Source organism: Macaca nemestrina, chromosome 9, assembly GCF_043159975.1.
Source record: "Macaca nemestrina isolate mMacNem1 chromosome 9, mMacNem.hap1, whole genome shotgun sequence".
Taxonomy (NCBI): Eukaryota; Metazoa; Chordata; class Mammalia; order Primates; family Cercopithecidae; genus Macaca; species Macaca nemestrina.
In genome coordinates this window covers 62,121,601-62,140,075 of record NC_092133.1, presented here as the reverse complement: position 1 = coordinate 62,140,075, position 18,475 = coordinate 62,121,601, and the positions used below count along the sequence as shown (strand labels likewise).

At 35.6% G+C, this 18,475-nt stretch overlaps 1 protein-coding gene across 17 annotated transcripts in view; it reads left to right on the top strand.

The window, feature by feature from the left end:
* The window catches only part of LOC105466141 (catenin alpha 3), a 1,883,635-nt gene that overhangs the window by 1,815,109 nt on the left and 50,051 nt on the right, over nt 1-18,475 (top strand). For 16 of the 17 annotated variants that reach the window (XM_071068753.1, XM_071068751.1, XM_071068747.1 and 13 more), the window contains one exon: nt 11,094-11,228. In XM_071068753.1, coding sequence (XP_070924854.1) covers nt 11,094-11,228 — 135 coding nt within the window. Of the gene's footprint in view, nt 1-11,093; nt 11,229-18,475 lie in introns of those variants that run through there. The other variant, XR_011607352.1, reaches the window with a different exon arrangement.

Sequence of the window (18,475 nt, the reverse complement as noted above, 5' to 3'; positions counted from 1 at the left end):
GCAAGATGAAACAAGGCAACCTCTGGACTGCATTACAGGTGAAGAAATGAGCTCTGTGGAATGGGAAATGTCATGAGCACCAAGTGCTTTTGCTACCACTGATTGCTTTAAATTCCTATTTTTGGAATTCACAGTGACACCTAGTACTTTTCATTAACAAACTTTTCCAGCTTAGTGCAATTTAGGCTATTTTCTGTAGTTGCAAAATTCATTTTATTTATTTATTTATTTATGTTTAAATGGAGTCTCTCTGTCACTCAGGCTGGAGTGCAGTGGCACAATGCAGCTCACGGCAACCTCCCCCTTCCGGTTCAAGCGATTCTTGTGTCTCAGCCACCCGAGTAGCTGGGACCACAGGCACGAGACACCATGCTCGGCTAATATTTTGTATTTTGAGTAGAGACAAGGTTTCACCATGTTGACCAGGCTGATCTCAAACTCCTGATCTCAGGTCATCTGCCCACCTTGGCCTCCCAAAGTGCTGGGATTATAGGCGTGAGCCACCACACCTGGTCGCAAAAGTCATTTTGAATTTCTTAAAGTTTAGGCCCCAATATGGGCAAAAAAATACTAAGATTATGAAATAAAAGTCTTCAAAAGTGTTCATTTTGCTAATTCACCCCTGAAATTTAAATGAAAAGGTAATGAATTTTTTTTTTTATTTTTTCCTCATTACTAAATGATGTATTCCATATTGGTTTCAAGCCTCATGCTAGAAAAGTGAAAACTGGCTTAAAGTGAGAAAACCACATAGGCTGAAATGCCATCTGCTTACATGTAGTGAGTCCCTGTGATTATAAAACTTAGATTTAAAAAAATCATGCATTAAAGAGCTAAGTAGATGTTCTGGTCAACATCTCCTATCTAAGTTAACTGGGAAATAATAACCAAAGTGTGCTAATAGTGTACCACTTTAGCCTAAAAGTCCCTAATAGTATTCTTTTAAAAGTTATCTTAAAGCAAATTTTTTTGGTGAAACAATAGTCAAGGGTAAGAATGTTCTACAAACCTAGAGCCCAAAGTTTTTCTGTCACTTTCACATAAAAATTTAAAAGGTGGGAAAAGCATTGTTCAATGTTTTTAAATTTAATTTTTTAAAGAAATATACATATTTAAGGACTTAAAATATACAATGTAATAATCAACAAAATTAAAAGACAACCTATGGTTTGAAAGAAAATTTTGCACACCATAGATCTGATAAGGAATTAATATAGAAAGTGTGTAAGAAACATGCAGAACTCAATAGCAAAAAAATCCAAGTAACCTGATTAAAAAATGGGGAAAAGACCTGAATACATAAAAATGGCCCAAAGGAGATTTGAAAAATAGTAGAACAATCTTAAAGTAGGAACGAGGCATTCTCCAGATTCTGCTTCTAAGTGAGCAAAGGCTCAGAACTAACTCAGAAAGGCTTTCTGGTGTCAATGGGAAAGAAGGCTTTAATAACTTTTATACTATAAGAATTTACCACATAGTATTTTGTTCTACTTTGGTTATAAAACTGGCTGCTACTGTTATAACCAAGATATTCTCATTAGTTCTGAAAATGAAAGACAAATTTAGGTCAAGCAACTTTGAACTTCAAAAGATCATTTTTCACACTTTCTACTCATTTGACTTATTCTTTCCTTAATGGAATTGTAGGCTCTTCTACTATGGCCTTGCAGGAGTCTCTGTTTTGCTTAAACATGAGTGACTGCAATTGGTTATTGGTAAAGAATCTAATTATTAGTTTGACAGTTTGATTTTATCAGGAGTTGTAGAGTGGTGCTAGTCTTCAAGGAACACATCCACATCAATCCAGTTTATTACTGACAAATAAGACTGTCAATCTAAGAATCCAAGTTACAAATCAGAATGGCAATTTAATATTTTCAAAAAAGATACAATTGGCAAGAAGACTGATACTGTTCCTAGAACATGGAGGTAAGGAGGTGGAGCCAGATCATGTTTGAACTACTAGCTCTACTACTAATACCATTTATTGGCAAGTCAGTTAACCTCTCTGTGGGTCAGTACTCCCCTTTGCTAAATGAGGATAATGATTCCACTTACCTCATGAAATTGTGGGTGTTGTGTGATTATTAAAACAATTAGTATAGACAAAGCATCTAGAATAGTAGATGACAGATGAAACACTTTACGTGTCAGGGATTATCACTGTGTCCATACTTATGAATGAAGAATAGATAAGAAAGTTACTCAGTGAGAGCAATAATAACAAAAAAATGTTTTGAAAGAATGTCCTATAGAAGAGATTATTGTGCATTCATGTGAATGAAACAGAGAAAACTAAATTCAAATCATTTACTCTCTGAAACTTATTTTGCAAATCTACAAAATGAAAATAGTAGATCTAATTAAAATGGTGTTTTGAGTACTAATTTAGAATTATGCATGTAAAGAACTTGGCATAGTACCTAGCACAGAGGAAGTACCTAATAAAGATCAGCTGCCTGTCAAGAGAAAACAAAGAGATGACTTGTTTTTCATCATTATAGGCAATTTCGCATCTGTAAATTGGGGGAAATATTTGTGTCTGTTTTAGTGACTGAGTGAGATAATATGCCTAAATTAGTTTCCATAGCATGTGGCACATAGTAAAAGCTAAATTAAAAATTAACTATTGTTCTTCCTCCTTTGTCTCTGCCTTCTCTTCTTCCTTTCCCTCTTTCTTTTCCTTTTCTGTCTCCATATCTTTCTCCTTTCCAATCTTCTTGATTAGCTACAATTTAATCCTTTTGAGGAGATTTGAGGGATAATGCTCATTTGTTTACTGAAAACTTGAGAAACACCCTTAATTTCTATATTCTTGTCTGATTGTGTCTCTGGCTGGCTATCCTGTATCTATTCATGCGTATATCCATGCCTGTCTTGCAGATTGATAGTATTTCTGCAGAAGAATTGAATTATTTGCTACCTTTGTGGATTATTATCAACTTTGACTCACGGTAACATGTTCTCATCTTGTGCACACACTCTGGAACTACGTAGTCTATTTTAAAAATATAACAGAGAATAAGTACCTCACAAATTTCCCAAAAACACTCCAGTTTAAGTTACTAATTACTGAATAAAAGCAGAAATGCATGAAAGGTTTTCTGGTTGTTCATCCTACTTTTTAATTTGCAGTTTAGGTAATTAGAATAAAAGCTTTAAAGAATAACATTTTATAGTTATAGAAGAAATATATATTTAAGATATACAAAATTTGAATAAAATAAAAAGTGTTGATTATATCATATTTATTGATTATTGTCATATATTTATTTCCCAGCATCTTTTAATTTTTTAACCCAGAGTCCAGAATTTATTTATTTTTAATGCATTTTAAAAAATAATTTCAACTTTTATTTAGATTCAGTGGGTACACGTGCAGGTTTTTTACCTCGGTATATTGCATGATACTGAGGTTTGAAGTACAATTAATGCAATCACCCAGGTAGTGAGCATAGTACCCAATAATTAGTTTTTCAAGTCTTTACTCCCTTCCTCCCTCCCCTGTCTAGTAGGCCTCAGGGTCTACTGTGGCCATCTTTATGTCCATCATTACCCATTCTTTAGCTCCTACTTGTATGTAAGAACATACAGTATTTGGGTTTTTGTTCTTGCATTAAGTTGCTTAGGATAATGGCCTCCAGCTGCATCCACGTTGCTGCAAGAGACATAATTTCATTCATTCCTTTTTATGGCTGTCTGTTATTCCATGGTGTATATGTACCCCATTTTATTTATTCAGTCCACCGTTGGTGGATACCTAAGTTGGTTCCATGTCCTTGCTTTGTGAATAGTGCTTCAATGAACATATGAATGCAAGCGTCTTTTGGGGTAGAACAATTTATTTTCTTTTGACTGTGTCCACAGTAATGGGAGGAGTGAGTCAAATGTTAGTTATGTTTTAAGTTCTTTGAGAAATCGCCAAACTGCTTCCACAGTGGCTCAACTAATTTACATCCCCACCAATAGTTTATAAAGTGTTCCCTTTTCTCCACGGCCTCACCAGCATCTGTTGTTTTCAACTTTTTAATAGTAGCCATTCTGACTGGTGTGAGATAATATCTCATTTTGGTTCGATTTGAATTTCTCTGATGATTTGTGATGTTGAACAAAATGTTCAGGTTGGTTGGCCACTTGTATGTCTTCTTTTGAGAAGTGTCCGTTCATGTTTTGATATGGTTTTGGCATTTGTCCTTCCCAAATCTCATGTTGAAATGCAATTCCCTGTGTTGGAGGTGGGGGCCTGGTGGGAGGTGTTTGGTAATAGAGGCAGATTCCACATGATGTGCTGTCCTCAGGATGGTGTGTTATCGCAAGATCTGGTCATTTAAAAGTGTGTGGCACCTCCCACCTCCCTCTTGCTCCTGTTCTCGCCATGTCATGCACCTGTTCCCACTTCACCTCCCACTGTGAGTAAATATTCTGAGCCCCCGCCCCAAAGCCAAGTGGATGCCAATGCAATGCTTGTATATCCTGCAGAACCATGAGTCAATTAAACTTTTTTCTTTATAAATTACCCAGTCTGAAGTATTTTTTATAGCAATGCAAGAATGACTTAACACATACCATTTGCCCATTTTTAATGGGATTGTTTTTTGCTTGCTCAATTGTTTAAGTTCTTTATAGATCCTGGATAGTAAAACTATGTCAGATTCATAGTTTGCAAATATTTTCTTCCATCGTGTGGGTTGTCTATGTACTCTGTTGAGAGTTTGTTGCTATGCAGAAACTTTTTAATTAGAGATTCCACTTGTCAATTTTTGTTTTTGTTGCAATTGCTTTTGAGGATTTAGTTATAATGTCTTTCCCAAGGCTGATATCCAGAATGGTGTTTCCTAGGTTTTACTTCAAGGATTCTTATTGTGGAGGTCTTATATTTAAATCTTGAATTCATCTTGAGTTAATTTTTTTAGATGATGAAAGATAGGGGTCCAGTTTCATTCTTCTGCCTTTGGCTAGCCAGCTATCACAGCGTCATATGTTGAATAGGGAGTCACTGCTTATTTTTGTCAACTTTGTCAAAGATCAGATGGTTGTAGTTGTGCAGCTTTATTTCTGTGTTCTCTATTCTGTCCCATCAGCCTATGCATCTGTTTTTGTGCCAATACCGTGCTGTGTTGTTACTGTAGCCTTATAGTGTAGTTTGAAATCAAGTGATATGATGCATCCAGCTTCTTCTTCTTTCTTTCTTTCTTTTCTTTTTTTCTTTTTTTTTTTTTTTTTTTTTTTTTTGCTTAGGATTGCTTGTCTAGTCAGGATATTTCTTGGCTTCATATGAATTTTACAATAGCTATTTTTCTAGTTCTGTAAAAAAGGACGTTGGTTGCTTGATAGGAATAGCATTGAATCTATAGATTGCTTTGGGCAGTATGGCCATTTTAATGATATTGATTCTTCCAGTTGATGAACTTGAAATGTTTTTTTCCATTTGTTTGTGTCATCTATGATTACTTTCAGCAGTATTTTGTAGTTCTCCTTGTAGAGATCTTTAACTTCCTTGGTTAGATTCATTCCTAGGTGTTTTATTTATTTATTCATTTATTTATTTATTTGCAGCTATTGTAAGTGGAATTGAGTTCTTCATTTGGTTCTCAGCTTGAATGTTATTGGTGTATAGAAATACTATTGATTTTTATACCACGATTTTGCATCCTAAAAATTACTGAGTCATGTCTCAGTTCCAGGAGCCTTTCAGTAAAGTATTTTGTGTTTTCTGGGTATAAAATCATATCAACAGCAAAGAGATATAGGTTGACTTTTATTTGTCTAGTTGGATGCCTTTTATTTATTTATTTTGCCTGATTGTTGTGGCTAGGGCTTTCAGTACTGTGTGGAATAAGAGGGGTGAGAATGGGCATCATTGTAACAGTTTTCAAGGGGATTGGTTTCAGCTTTTGCCCATTCAAGTATAATGTTGGCTATGGTTTCTCTTAGATGATTCTTATTATTTTGAGATATGTTAGATATGTTCCTTTGATGTATAGTTTCTTGAGGGTTTTTATCATGAAGGGATGTTGTATTTTATCAAAAGCTTTTTCCACATCTGGTGAAATAATCATACAATTTTTGTTATTAATTCTGTTTATGTGGTGAATCACATTTATTGATTTGTGTATATTAAACCATTCTTACAAGAATTAAGCCTACTTGATCATAGTGAATTAACTTTTTGATGTGCCACTAAATTCAATTTGCTAATATTTTGCTGAGGATTTCTGCATCTATGTTTATCAGAGATATTGGCATCAGAGATTTTTTTCATCGTATCTTTACTAGGTTTTCCTATCAGGATGATGCTGGCTTTGTTGAATGAGTTAAGGAGGAGTCTCTCCTTCTCCATTTTTTGAAATAGTTTCAGTAGGATTGGTACCAAATCTTCTATGCATGTTTGGTAGAATTTGGCTGGGGCTCTTTTGGTTGTTGTTGGTGGTGGGTGTCTTATTACTGATTTAATTTAGGAACTCAATATTGGTCTGTTCAGGGTTTCAATTTCTTTCTGATTCATTCTTGGAGGATTGTGTGTTTCAGAAATTTATCTTCTCCTCTAGATTTTCTAGTTTGTATGCACAGGTGTGTTCCCAATAGTTTCTGAGGCTCTTTTGTATTTCTGTAGTATTGGTTGCAATGCCACTTTAGTTATAACTTCTGACTGTGCTTATTTGGATCCTTTCTCTTTTTTTCTGTGTTAATCTAGCTAGCAGTCTACCGATCCTGTTTATTCTTTCAAAAAAACAAAAACAAAAACAAAAACAAAAAAAAACTTTAGTCTTCATTGATTCTTCCTGTGAATTTTTAGGTCTCAGATTCATTCAGTTCCATCTAATTTTAATTTTTTGGGTGGGTTTGTTCTTGCTTTTGGGTTGGTTGGTTCTTGTTTTTCTAGCTCCTCTAGGCATGATGTTAAATCATTAATTTGAGATCTTTCTAACATTTTAAGGTAGGAGTTTACTGCCCTAAACTTTCCTCTTAACAGTACTTTTGCTGCATCCTAGAGATTTTTATATGTTGAGTCTCTTATTTCTATTTTTTTCAAAGAATTTTTTGATTACTGCCTTAATTTCATTGTTTACCCAAAAATAAATGTATTAGTCCTTTTTCACATTACTGTGAAGATACTGAGACTAGCTAGTTTATATATAAAAAAAGAGGTTTAATTGACTAACATTCACATATCTACCACTGTCAGTGAGGAGTGACACATCACTGTGTGGCTGTCTAAGCCTTTTTGCAGATCTAGAAGTACTTGTTTTATGAATTGAGATGCTTCAGTGTTGGGTACATACATATTTAGGATAGTTAAGTCTTTTTGTTGAATTTAACCCTTTATCATTATGTAATGCCCTTCTTTGTCCTTTTTTACTGTTGTTGGTTTAAAGTCTTTTAAATCTAATATATTATTATATATTATATTTTAATATATTTTAAAATACCTATATTTTATCTAATATACTATGTTATATATTATATTTTAAATATATTAACATACATATATTTTATCTAATGTAATAGCCACTCCTCTTTTTTTTTTTGTAGTTTAGTTCGCAAGATAGATATTTCTTCAACCCTTTACTTTGAGCTTCTAGATGTCATTATGTGTGAGATGGGTATCTTGAAGACAGCAGATTGGTGGATGTTTTTATTTTATCCAACTTGCCACTCTGTGCCTTTTAAGTGGAGTGTTTAGGCTATTCACATTCAAGGATAATATTAATATGCAAGATTTTGATCCTATCATGAAGTTGTTAGCTGGTTGCTTTGTATTTTCTATGGTTTGGTTGCTCTATAGGTCTGTGGGCTCTGTACTTAAGTGTGTTTTTGTGGTAGCAGGTGTCAGCTATTTTTTCCCCATGTTTAGAATTCCCTTAAGAGTCTCTGATAAGACTAGCCTAATGGTAATGAATTTTTTTAGTGCTTGTTTGTCTGGAAAACATTTTTGTTTCTCTTTCAGTGATAAAGCTTAGCCTGGTGGGATATGAAATTTTTGTTGGAATTTCTTTTCTTCAAGAATTCTGAAAATAGGCCCCCAGTCTGTCCCAGCTTATAAATAAAGTTTATGCAGGGAAGTCTGCTTTTAGCCTTTTGGGATTCCCTTTGTGTGTGTTCTGACCTTTTTCTCTAGCTACCTTTGTGATGTTTTTCTTTAGCGTTGACCTTGAATAGTCTGGTGATTATATGCCTTGGTCATGTTGCTTTTTGTATAGTATCTCACAAACGTTCTCTGAATTTCTTGTATCTGGATGTCTACCTCTCCAGCAAAATTCGGAACATTTTCTTGATTTATCACTTCAAGTATTTTTTTCTAGATTGTTATCTTTTTCTCAGTCTCAGGAATGTCACTAATTTTTAGGTTTGATCACTTTACATAATCCCATATTTCTCAAAGACTTTGTTCATTTTTTAAAAAAATACATTTTCTTTATTTTTTTCTGACTGGGTCAATTCAAAAGACTGGTTTTCAAGATCTGTCATTCTTTCTTCTACTTAGTCCAGTTTATTGGTGAAGCTTCCAGTTGTATTTTGAAATTAAGTTAGTTTTTAAATTCCAGAATCTCTGATTGATATTTTAAAGATGTTTATCTCTTCCTTCATTTTCTGGATTGCTTTAAAATGTTTCTTTGTGTTAATTTTCAACCTCGTCTTGGATCTTATTGAACTTCCTTGCAATCCACACTTCAAATTCTCTATCTGTCCTTTCCAAGTTTCCACTTTTCTGGAGACCGTAGCTGGAGAGCTAGTATGGTATGTTGATGGTATTACTACATTTTGAATTTTCATGGTGCTAGAATTCTTACACTGGTTCTTTCTCATCTTGAGGCATTGATACTTCAAAATTTTGTAATTATATTTGTGCAGATATAATTTTTCTTTTCTTTCCCTATAATATTATTGATATTTTTTTTCTTTCCCTTTCCCACCTATTTTTCCCTAGGGGATGTGACTTTAGAGAAGGCTGGGTAAGGTCTTTTGGCTTAACTGGTGTACTCTACACCTTTCTGTCAGCAGGTTTTATATTGGGCCATGCAGTTCCATCTACAAGCCTGTAGACGGTGTGTATGGCTAATACTGCTGAGTGTATACCTCATCCTTGTTTACTAGCAGAAGCTCTCTCTTGCCTCAGGCAATGGGCTTATTCTTGTAGTGCAAAGTGCTCTGAGCTCCCTCCTCAGCCCCAGAGGTGTTGGGAGCAATATGGGTAGGTCCAGACTGGCAGGTTTGCCTACAGATTCCCCTAAGGGCAGTCATGAGCACCAGTGCTGAAGGATAATCCAGTGAGTGGGTACCAAGCACCCAGAGGTATGCCTAGGCATGGAGCTGGGAAGCCTTCTTGTCCTCAAGTTCTCTACACACAGATTTGGGGTGGTCTAAACTCCTAATCCAGGGGACTAGGTGCTCCAGATGCCGGGAGATCTGCCTAGGCATGAAGCAGAAAGTCTCCTCTACATACCTGGATCCCTGCAGAGAAAGTGTGGGGTGGTTCAGGCTGTCAATCTGGGCAAACATGTACTTTGAATACCTGGAAATCTGCCTAAGCATGGAGTGGAGAGGGCCTGCTGCACCCTGATTTATGCACAGAAAGGGTGGAGAAGCTCAGCCTGCTGATTCAGGCAAGCTGGTGCTCTGAATGCCTGGAGATTTGTCTGGGTATGGTGCAAAGAGAGTCCTGATGCAGCATGATCTATGCCTAGGAAGGATGGACAGCTGAAGCTGTCCCAGCAGGTTTTATTATTTTATTTTTTATTTTTATTTATTTATTTTTTGACACAAGGTCTCACTCTTTTGCCCAGGCTGAAGTGCAGTGTCACAATCATGGCTCACTGCAGCATTAACCTCTCAGGCTCAGGCAGTCCTCCCACCTCAGCCTCCTGAATAGCTGGGATCACACCTGGCTAATTTATTTTTATTTTTTGTAGAGATGGTGCCTCCCTATGTTCCCCAGGCTGACCTCAAATTCCTAGGCTCAAGGGATTTTCCTGTTTCAACTTCCCAAATTGCTAGGATTATAGGCATGAGTCACTGCATCTGGCATTCAGCATGTTTTAAATACACACAATTTTTAATAGAATTTGATTGCAATATTTACAGGTTATTTTTTTAACTTCCAAAAACATTTTCCTGCATCCTTTGAAACTCTATTTTCTTGAGACTGAGTAATGCTACATTATATTGATAGTCATTCTTATTTAGTCTTTCCATTATTTGGGGAATTTAGGTTATTTCCAAATTTTGCTATTATACATAATGCTACAACGAAGATCTTTGGATATAAATCACTGTCCACATTTCCTTATTCTTATAAAAATTTACTAAAAGTGGAATTAAGTCAGAAGGGATTTCTATAAATCTATTATAATTGCATAGGAGAAAGAACACAAAGATTAAATCTTAACCAAAGCTATTTACCATGTTATGATAAAGCTCAAAGCTGTCCTCCAGGAAGTTCCTTCCAAAAGATAAAATGATGCAGGAGGCTGGTTTTCATAAGGAAATTTAATATTCTAAAACATGTGCCCTGTCTGCTTCTTGGCTTCAGTTAGATTCACACCTGTTATCTAAGGTAGAAATGATTTCCTTTGTCTATAACAGTTAAGAACATTGAATGCTGGAAGTAATAGAACATATTATGTTGCTGCATGTTTTTATGTCCTTTTGAGTAGCAAAGGACAGGCAATGCAGAACCATGAGTCTCAAGGAGCATTGTAATAGTAATTCTAGGAGTATTCTAATAGTAATTCTAGGTGAAAGAAATAATTACATTTTAAATATTTCTTTAGATTTACCTAAAAATATAATCTGAAGGCTTGTAACCTTTATCATAAATTAAAGGCAGCTATTTTATTTACCTTTTCATGTCTAAAAAGTATTTTAACATTTCTTTTGGCTAAGCTGAAGTAACTAAGGTTGCAAAATGAATAAACTATTATAATGGTAGAAGCATATCAGAATCTACTTGGACTTGAGCCGAGAAATGTTGCGCTATGAAAATAAAATTGCTGCCTTATAAGGTACCTGCCATGTGAATACTGTTTTTACTCACTTTGATCTACCTATTATTTATTCTGCTATATCCATTTTTATCTTCGATGCATATTTAGTGCCCAGATCCATCTTGCAAACAAGACTTGTTGGCCTACCTGGAACAGATTAAGTTCTACTCCCACCAACTGAAAATCTGCAGTCAGGTTAAAGCTGAGATCCAGAACCTCGGAGGAGAGCTCATCATGTCAGCTGTGAGTACCGCCTAGCATGTACATGATCACAGGTGGGAGATGCTTAAAACAGAGTAACTACACCCTTGCTTACATGACCAAATCTTGTAGGTAAAATTAGTTTAGAAAGACTAAATTGGAGTTTTTATTAAAAGCACATGTATTTAAACTAGCAGGAAATCTTAGCAGATATCTTTAGAAAAGGTTTAAAATGTTTTTATTTACTTCAGAGATTAAAAAGTAAATCACGTTTTATAAGCCATTTGGATGAGAAATGCATGTTAATTTAAAGCATGACTTCAAAATGTGTACAGATGGAACTCCGAAATGAATCCTGTAATTTTTCTAAAATAAATGCGTGTGGAATTGCAAATTAATAAAAAGATTGCTTCACTGCTATTAATTGATATTCATTTCCCCCTATTTCTTTTTATGACATAAATGTTCATGTCTTGAGAGTTTTCATTTCCATATATATTTTCAGAACTGGAGTATGATAGAATTTATTAGAGTTGGAGGAAATTTCATAAATTCTTTGGTGGCCCTAAGTTTTAAGCTGCTGTAAATTACCATGGTAGAACTAATGTATAACTTTTCTACTCATCTTTTAATAGCAGTAGATCATTTCTCTGGAGAAGAAATGGTAATAAAATAATATTTGATATCTATATTGGATTCAGTTATCGGTGACTTTGAAAAGGACATGGACCAAGATTATAAATTTAAGTTTAAGTGGAACATTATAAATATTCTGGGAATTTGTATTTCTGAGAAAAATTTTTTTAGTTACACTAGTATATCTGTATATGTGTAATATATAGGGCCTCTATATCCTGGCATTGGACATTCCCTCAATGAGTTAATGTTCTGAAAGAGGATGTAATTATGAAAACGCAAGCAAAGGATCACCATCAAAAGTAGAGGGCAGAGGCTGGTCACGGTGGTTCGTGCCTATAATCCCAGCACTTTGGGAGACTGGGGCATCTGGATCACTTGAGATCAGGAGTTTAAGACCATCCTGGCCAACATGGTGAAACCCTGTCTCTACTAAAAATAGAAAAATTAGTTTGGTGTGGTGGTGCATGCCTGTAATCCCAGCTACTCAGTAGTCTGAGGCATGAGAATTACTTGAACCCAGAAGGTGGAAGTTGCAGTGAGCCGAGATCACACCACTGCTCTCCAGCCTGGGCGACAGTGCAAGACTTCATCTCAAAAAAAAAAAAAAAAAAAAGTAAAGGGGAGGAAACCAATAGTGACTCTCTATCTCTTGCCAATATTTTATGTTAATCTTCACAATAACATGCCAGATGGATCACTTATTTATTTGTTCTGTTTTCTTTAATATATAAAGAAGTAAACTTAAGATGGGTTATATAGCTTCCCAAATGTCATACTAGTAAATGTCAGAGCTGAGTTTACCTTCAAAGGTCTATGTTTTCTCTGTTCAGAGAGACAACACTGAATCTGTGATGAAACTGAAAAACACAAGTCAAAAGTGAATAATTTGGAAATGATAAGATGGTATTGCATTCTAGCATTTTATTCCAGTGGTGGTTAGAGGGGGAAAAATAGTGTCTTTGATATTCAAATTTTATCAAAAATCCCACATAAACACAGTCAGTGTATTACTAGTGCCCTGTCCCTTTTCAAAGAAAAATGCATTTTACTTAGTCACAAGCCATGCAAACAGGAACATGCATGTGTATCGACACATATACATACATGTATGTATATATACATTTATGTAGATACACACAGCATATATGTGTGTATAGATGCATATGTATTAATATGTATATATATTTTTAACTTCTGTGTATTCCTTTTGGCTTATTAAACATCCAGTCTTCATTTTCTCATTTAACATCATACTACGTTAAACATGTAAAAAAGTATATTCATTTGGAGGATAAACTCTTCCATTTACTTTTGTCATTTTCACACACTAATCATGCTTTATAAGGTCTAAATTTCATATAAATTTTATTTTTCAAATATACACTGTTTCATATTGTCTGAAGCTACGCTTTCAAAAAACATTTGGTAGAAGTTCAGCCTCTGCATAGCTGTTAAAATTTATTGGCGTTAATTATCCTTCCAAAATACAATTTCCTTTCTATATATAAACTGAGTTTGTATTCTTTCCTGTTTGGTATGATGATTCAAATTCATGAACTTTACATATATTACAGATAGATTAAGCAGGAGCTATTTAGAATCCATGATTTATAATTTAAAAGCTGAGTCATTATGTAAAATGAGGAATAGCATTGCAAATCCAAAACTATTTGTCATCATCTCACTCACTATTCCCCATTAGAAAAAAATAAATCTGAAAAAAGAAAGCCTTCCCCCTTTTGCATATCTTACTGCCATCTGTTTGCAGGTAGATCCTAGAAAGCTTTCTAAATACATTTCATTTATGCCTGCCAAAGCACACTTACTTTAATCTCTCAGTGACCCTGAGTTCCTGTCTTGTTCCTATTCTTTAAATTCAGAAGAAGATCTAATCTATCATTTTGCTATAAGATCTCTTGAAAAATGGCAAGCGTGATTCCAAAGCAGAGAGACACTAAAAATTACAGAAATGTGGTATTCAAAACTACAGACTATTCAAAGTTTACTAAATAAAGCTGGCATCCCACGATTAGGTTCACGAAACATTGCTTTACCTAATATAGTGGGTTAAAAATAAGTAGGTATGAATGGAATGCATTTCTATAGTGAACGGGCAGTACGTTCTGTTCTGGGTCTGAGGTGTGAAGGTTTAGGATAAAGAAGATGAATTAATAAAATAAAATAACCTGAAAGATATTGTCATAATACACCATTTAATTAAAATTATTCCCCAATCATTCTTACATCTGTATTGCAAGCACTCATCTTGAAGTTGCATGTTTTACCTGTATAGAGACAAAGTATATGTAGTTCATTCAAATCCATTACTATGAATTGAGCCCCTCTCTGTGCAAGGCATAGTAGTACATCTGAGGGATGTAAAGATGATTATATGGTAATGTCCTTAAGATACTGAAATGCATAAAAAAATAAGAAACCTAAAATGTACCTGAATATACAAAAAAGACTCCAGAACACTGTAATAAACCATACAATATTGGTATGTACAAATGTACGTGTATAGCATGTGAGGAAATAATTTATTTGATGTGCAGAGCAGGTAAGAGAAAGCTTCGCAAGTCGCTCAAATCTGCTTTGGGCCTTGATTAATAAGTAGAAAACAAATGTGTACTTATAGGAGGAGGAGAGGGAAAGGATTTGAGATAGAGGGGACAACTGAAATAAAACAGAGATAGGAAAGACATGGCATGTTACAGACATGGCAGGCAGTCTGACGTGACTGAAAACAACTTTACTTGGTACTCTTGGTGTGTGTGTTGTGGAATAAGGGTGGGTGGGCGAGTAGAGCAAAAGTTTGTAAAGGAAACTGGGAATGTTTTGAAAGGATCATTTATAATTTAATTTTACCCTGTAGGCAATTGAGAGTAATTAACAATTTCTTAGTTTGAGATGGGCATTAATAAATCTATGCATTTCAAAGCTAACATTTTTTAGACAGGGAAGTGATAGATTAGAAAGATAAGGGACTAGAGGATTGAGGCCTATTTAGGAATGACTTTTAAAAATTAGTTTAAGATGTTTATTGCAGCACTATTCACAATGGCAAAGACTTGGAACCAACCCAAATATCCATCAATGATAGACTGGATTAAGAAAATGTGGCACAAATACACCATGGAATACTACACAGCCATATAAAAGGATGACTTCATGTCCTTTGCCGGGACATGAATGAAGCTGGGAACCATCATTAGCAAACTAACACAGGAACAGAAAACTGAACACCACATGTTCTCACTCGTAAGTGGGAGTTGAACAATGAGAACACATGGACACAGGGAGGGGAACGTCACACACCAGGGCCTGTCAGAGGGTGGGGGCTAGGGGAGGAATAATGTAGGTGATGGGTTGATGGGTGCAGCAAACCACCAGGGCATGTGTATACCTATGTAACAAAACCGCATGTTCTACACATGTAACCCAGAACTTAAAGAATAACAATAATAATAATAATAATAATAATAATAAATTAGTCTAAGAGAGAAACAGTGAGAACTTACCTAAGACAATATTGATGAGAATGGAAAGGAGTGTATCTATACAAGGAACAATTCTGAGGAAAATATGTTTAGCGTCAATTATCCATTGGGTGCTAAGGGTGAAAAAGAAGAAAGAATTAAGAATTTCCTAAAGGTTTGGAGGTTAAATAGTTTACTTAGTCAACAACGGCATCGTTAACTAAACAGTATATATAGAAGGAAGACCATGTTACAGTGAGTATGGAAACTCATTCAGGTTTTGCTTGTTGAATTGAAGTGACTAAAGGGCATCCAAGGAGAAGGGTTTAGGGGAAGTTGGGTCTTTGGTTCTGGAACTTAGGAAAGAGGTATGAAAGAGAAATATATGGGACCATCCAGTGAAAATATGTTGGATGCCATTTTTTTAAAAAATAGCTGAGACAGTAATCCAGTAACAACTTTTTTCACAGAGTGATTCCAGTGTACCTTTATAAGATTCTGAGACTTGACTGTGGCAGTTAAAACAAATTGGGAGTTTACTGTCTCCATAAAGTGAGCCTGCGAATGGGCAGTCTAGAACTGTTATGACAGCTTCACAAAGTCACCAGGGAATCAGGCACTTTTGTCTTTCAGCTTCACTTTTCTTGGCTTCTGGCTGTCGTTATTATCAAGGTCAAAAATATGGCTTATGCAGCTCGAGCAATGACTTGTATATTCCAGGCAGTAAGAATAAAGAGAAAATGAAGCAAACATTCCTTACACTTTTAAAGGGACCTTCCGGAAGGTCCCTTTCAAATACTTTTTTTTTTTTTTAACAAACTATTGGCTGGAGCGTAGTCATATTGTTATATTTAACTGCAAGGTATGCTACAAAATATAGATTTTGTATGTTTGTTTGTGTTTTAATCCTGCACATTGCTTTCCCCAGTATAATCAGAGTTCTATTTCTATGAAAAAGAGAATGGATGTTGGGTGGCAGCTAACAGTTTCTATCATATTCCTTGTATGATTACCAAAATCACAGCAGTACACATATCAAATCATCTTTTTGCACATATTCCCTTCTAGACTATAAAGTCCTTGAATATTTTTACATGATTGATGGTGCAGTGACCAATGACTACAAAAGATGCAACCTGCAAAATTATGCAGGTTGGCTTAGCCTTAAAAGTACACATTGGGTTTTGCATTTAGAAGGTGTTTTTATATCTTTGTTAAAGCAGTATCAGTAATATGGTGAAGGCAAGAATTATATCATGATCAGTTGAGTACTGAGTATGCAATGACAGAGAAAATATGATGGCACAGACTCAATTTTCCAAAAGTTTGAAGTTGAAAGGAATAAAAGAGAGATAAAGAAAGAGAAAGAGATTTGAGGGTCAGAGCAGACAGAATCACCAAAAGCATTTTTGTTTGTTAATATTTTTTTTTATATACTGCTTAAAGTGGCAGTAATTGAGAAATGTTTAGGTAAAGAACAAAAAGCAGCCAGAAGAGAATGAACCTGTGAAAAATTAAGACTATGACTGATGGAATAAAGTCAAGCAAATGAGAGAATGTAAGATTAGAAAAGGTAGAAAGATTAGGTTTGGAAAAAAAAGAAAAAAGAGCTCTTCTCAGCCAGGATGAAGTTGAATTAAAATATAATCACATTTATTAAATAAAGAAAATGTGGTACATATACACCATGGCATACTACGCAGCCATATAAAAGAATTTAATTGTGTCCTTCACATCCACATGAATGCAGCTGGAGGCCATTATCCTATGCAAATTAATGCTAAAACAGAAAATCAAATACTGCATATTCTCACAAGTGGGAGCTAAACATTGATTACACAGGGACATAAAGATGGGAACAATAGATACTGGAGTCTCTAAAAGGTAGGAGGGGGAGAGGGGTAAGAGCTGAAAAAATTCCTATTGGGTACTATGTTCAATATTTGAGTGATGAAATTAATAGAAGCCCAAACCTCAGCATCATGCTATATACCCTCGTAACAAAACTGCACATGTATCCCCTGAATCCTAAAAATAAAAAAAAAATTGATTTAGTCTAACTTAAAAAAAGATATAATCACATTTATAGAAATGAATGAAAGGTTGAAGAATTTCTTGCTAATAAATCCCATGTTTGGTAAAATGGAAAGAGTAGTTTCCCGTTAAAATTAAGATTTGATCACTCTATTCAAGATCCATTTTAGCAATAGAACAAAATATGGATGTCCACATCTCAATCACTTTTCTTTAATGCTGCTTAGAAGAGAAAATAACCTAAGTTCACAGCAATTTTTTGAGATAATGAACAGAGATAGCATATACTAGACATTTTTTTACCAGAGCCAAGCTACAGGACATTGTCTGGATTGTGGAACCTGACCTAGCTTCAATTCACATGGAAATGAAGCCAGTTTGGCCTTCCAGCTGCTCTCCTTTCTCAAATAAAGAGGGGAGTTGCCAGGTACGGTAGCTCAGGACTGTAATCCCAGCACTTTGAGGCTGAGGCAGGTGGATTGCTTGAGCACATGAGTTCAAGACCAGCTATGGGCAGCATGACCAATCCCGTTTCTACAAAAAATACAAAAATTAACCAGGTGTGGTGGTGTATGCCTGTGGTCCCAGCTACTCGGGAAGCTGAGGTGAGAGGATGACCTGAACCCAGGAGGTGGATGTTGCAGTGGGCTGAGATCATGCCACTGCATTCCACCCTTGGTGATAGAGCCAGGCCTTGTCTCAAAACACTAAAAAAGGGAGGAGGTTCCAAGATGGCCAAATAGGAACAGCTCCAGTCCACAGCACCCAGGATGACTGACTCAGAAGATGGGTGATTTCTGCATTTCCAACTGAGGTACCAGGTTCATCTCCCTGGGGCTTGTCAGACAGTGGGTGTAGCCCATGGAGTATGAGCCAAAGCAGAGAGGGACATTGCCTCACCTGGGAAGCACAAGGAGTCAGGGAATTCCCTTTCCTAGCCAAAGGAAGGCGTGACGGACGGTAACTGGAAAATCGGGACACACCCTAATATTGTGCTTTGCCAATGGTCTTAGCAAATGGCACACCAGGAGAGTACATCCTGCGCCTGGCTTGGAGGGTCCCATGCCCAGAGAGCCTCACTCACTGCTAGCATAGCAGTCTGAGATTGAACTGCAAGGAGGCAGTGGGGCTGCGGAA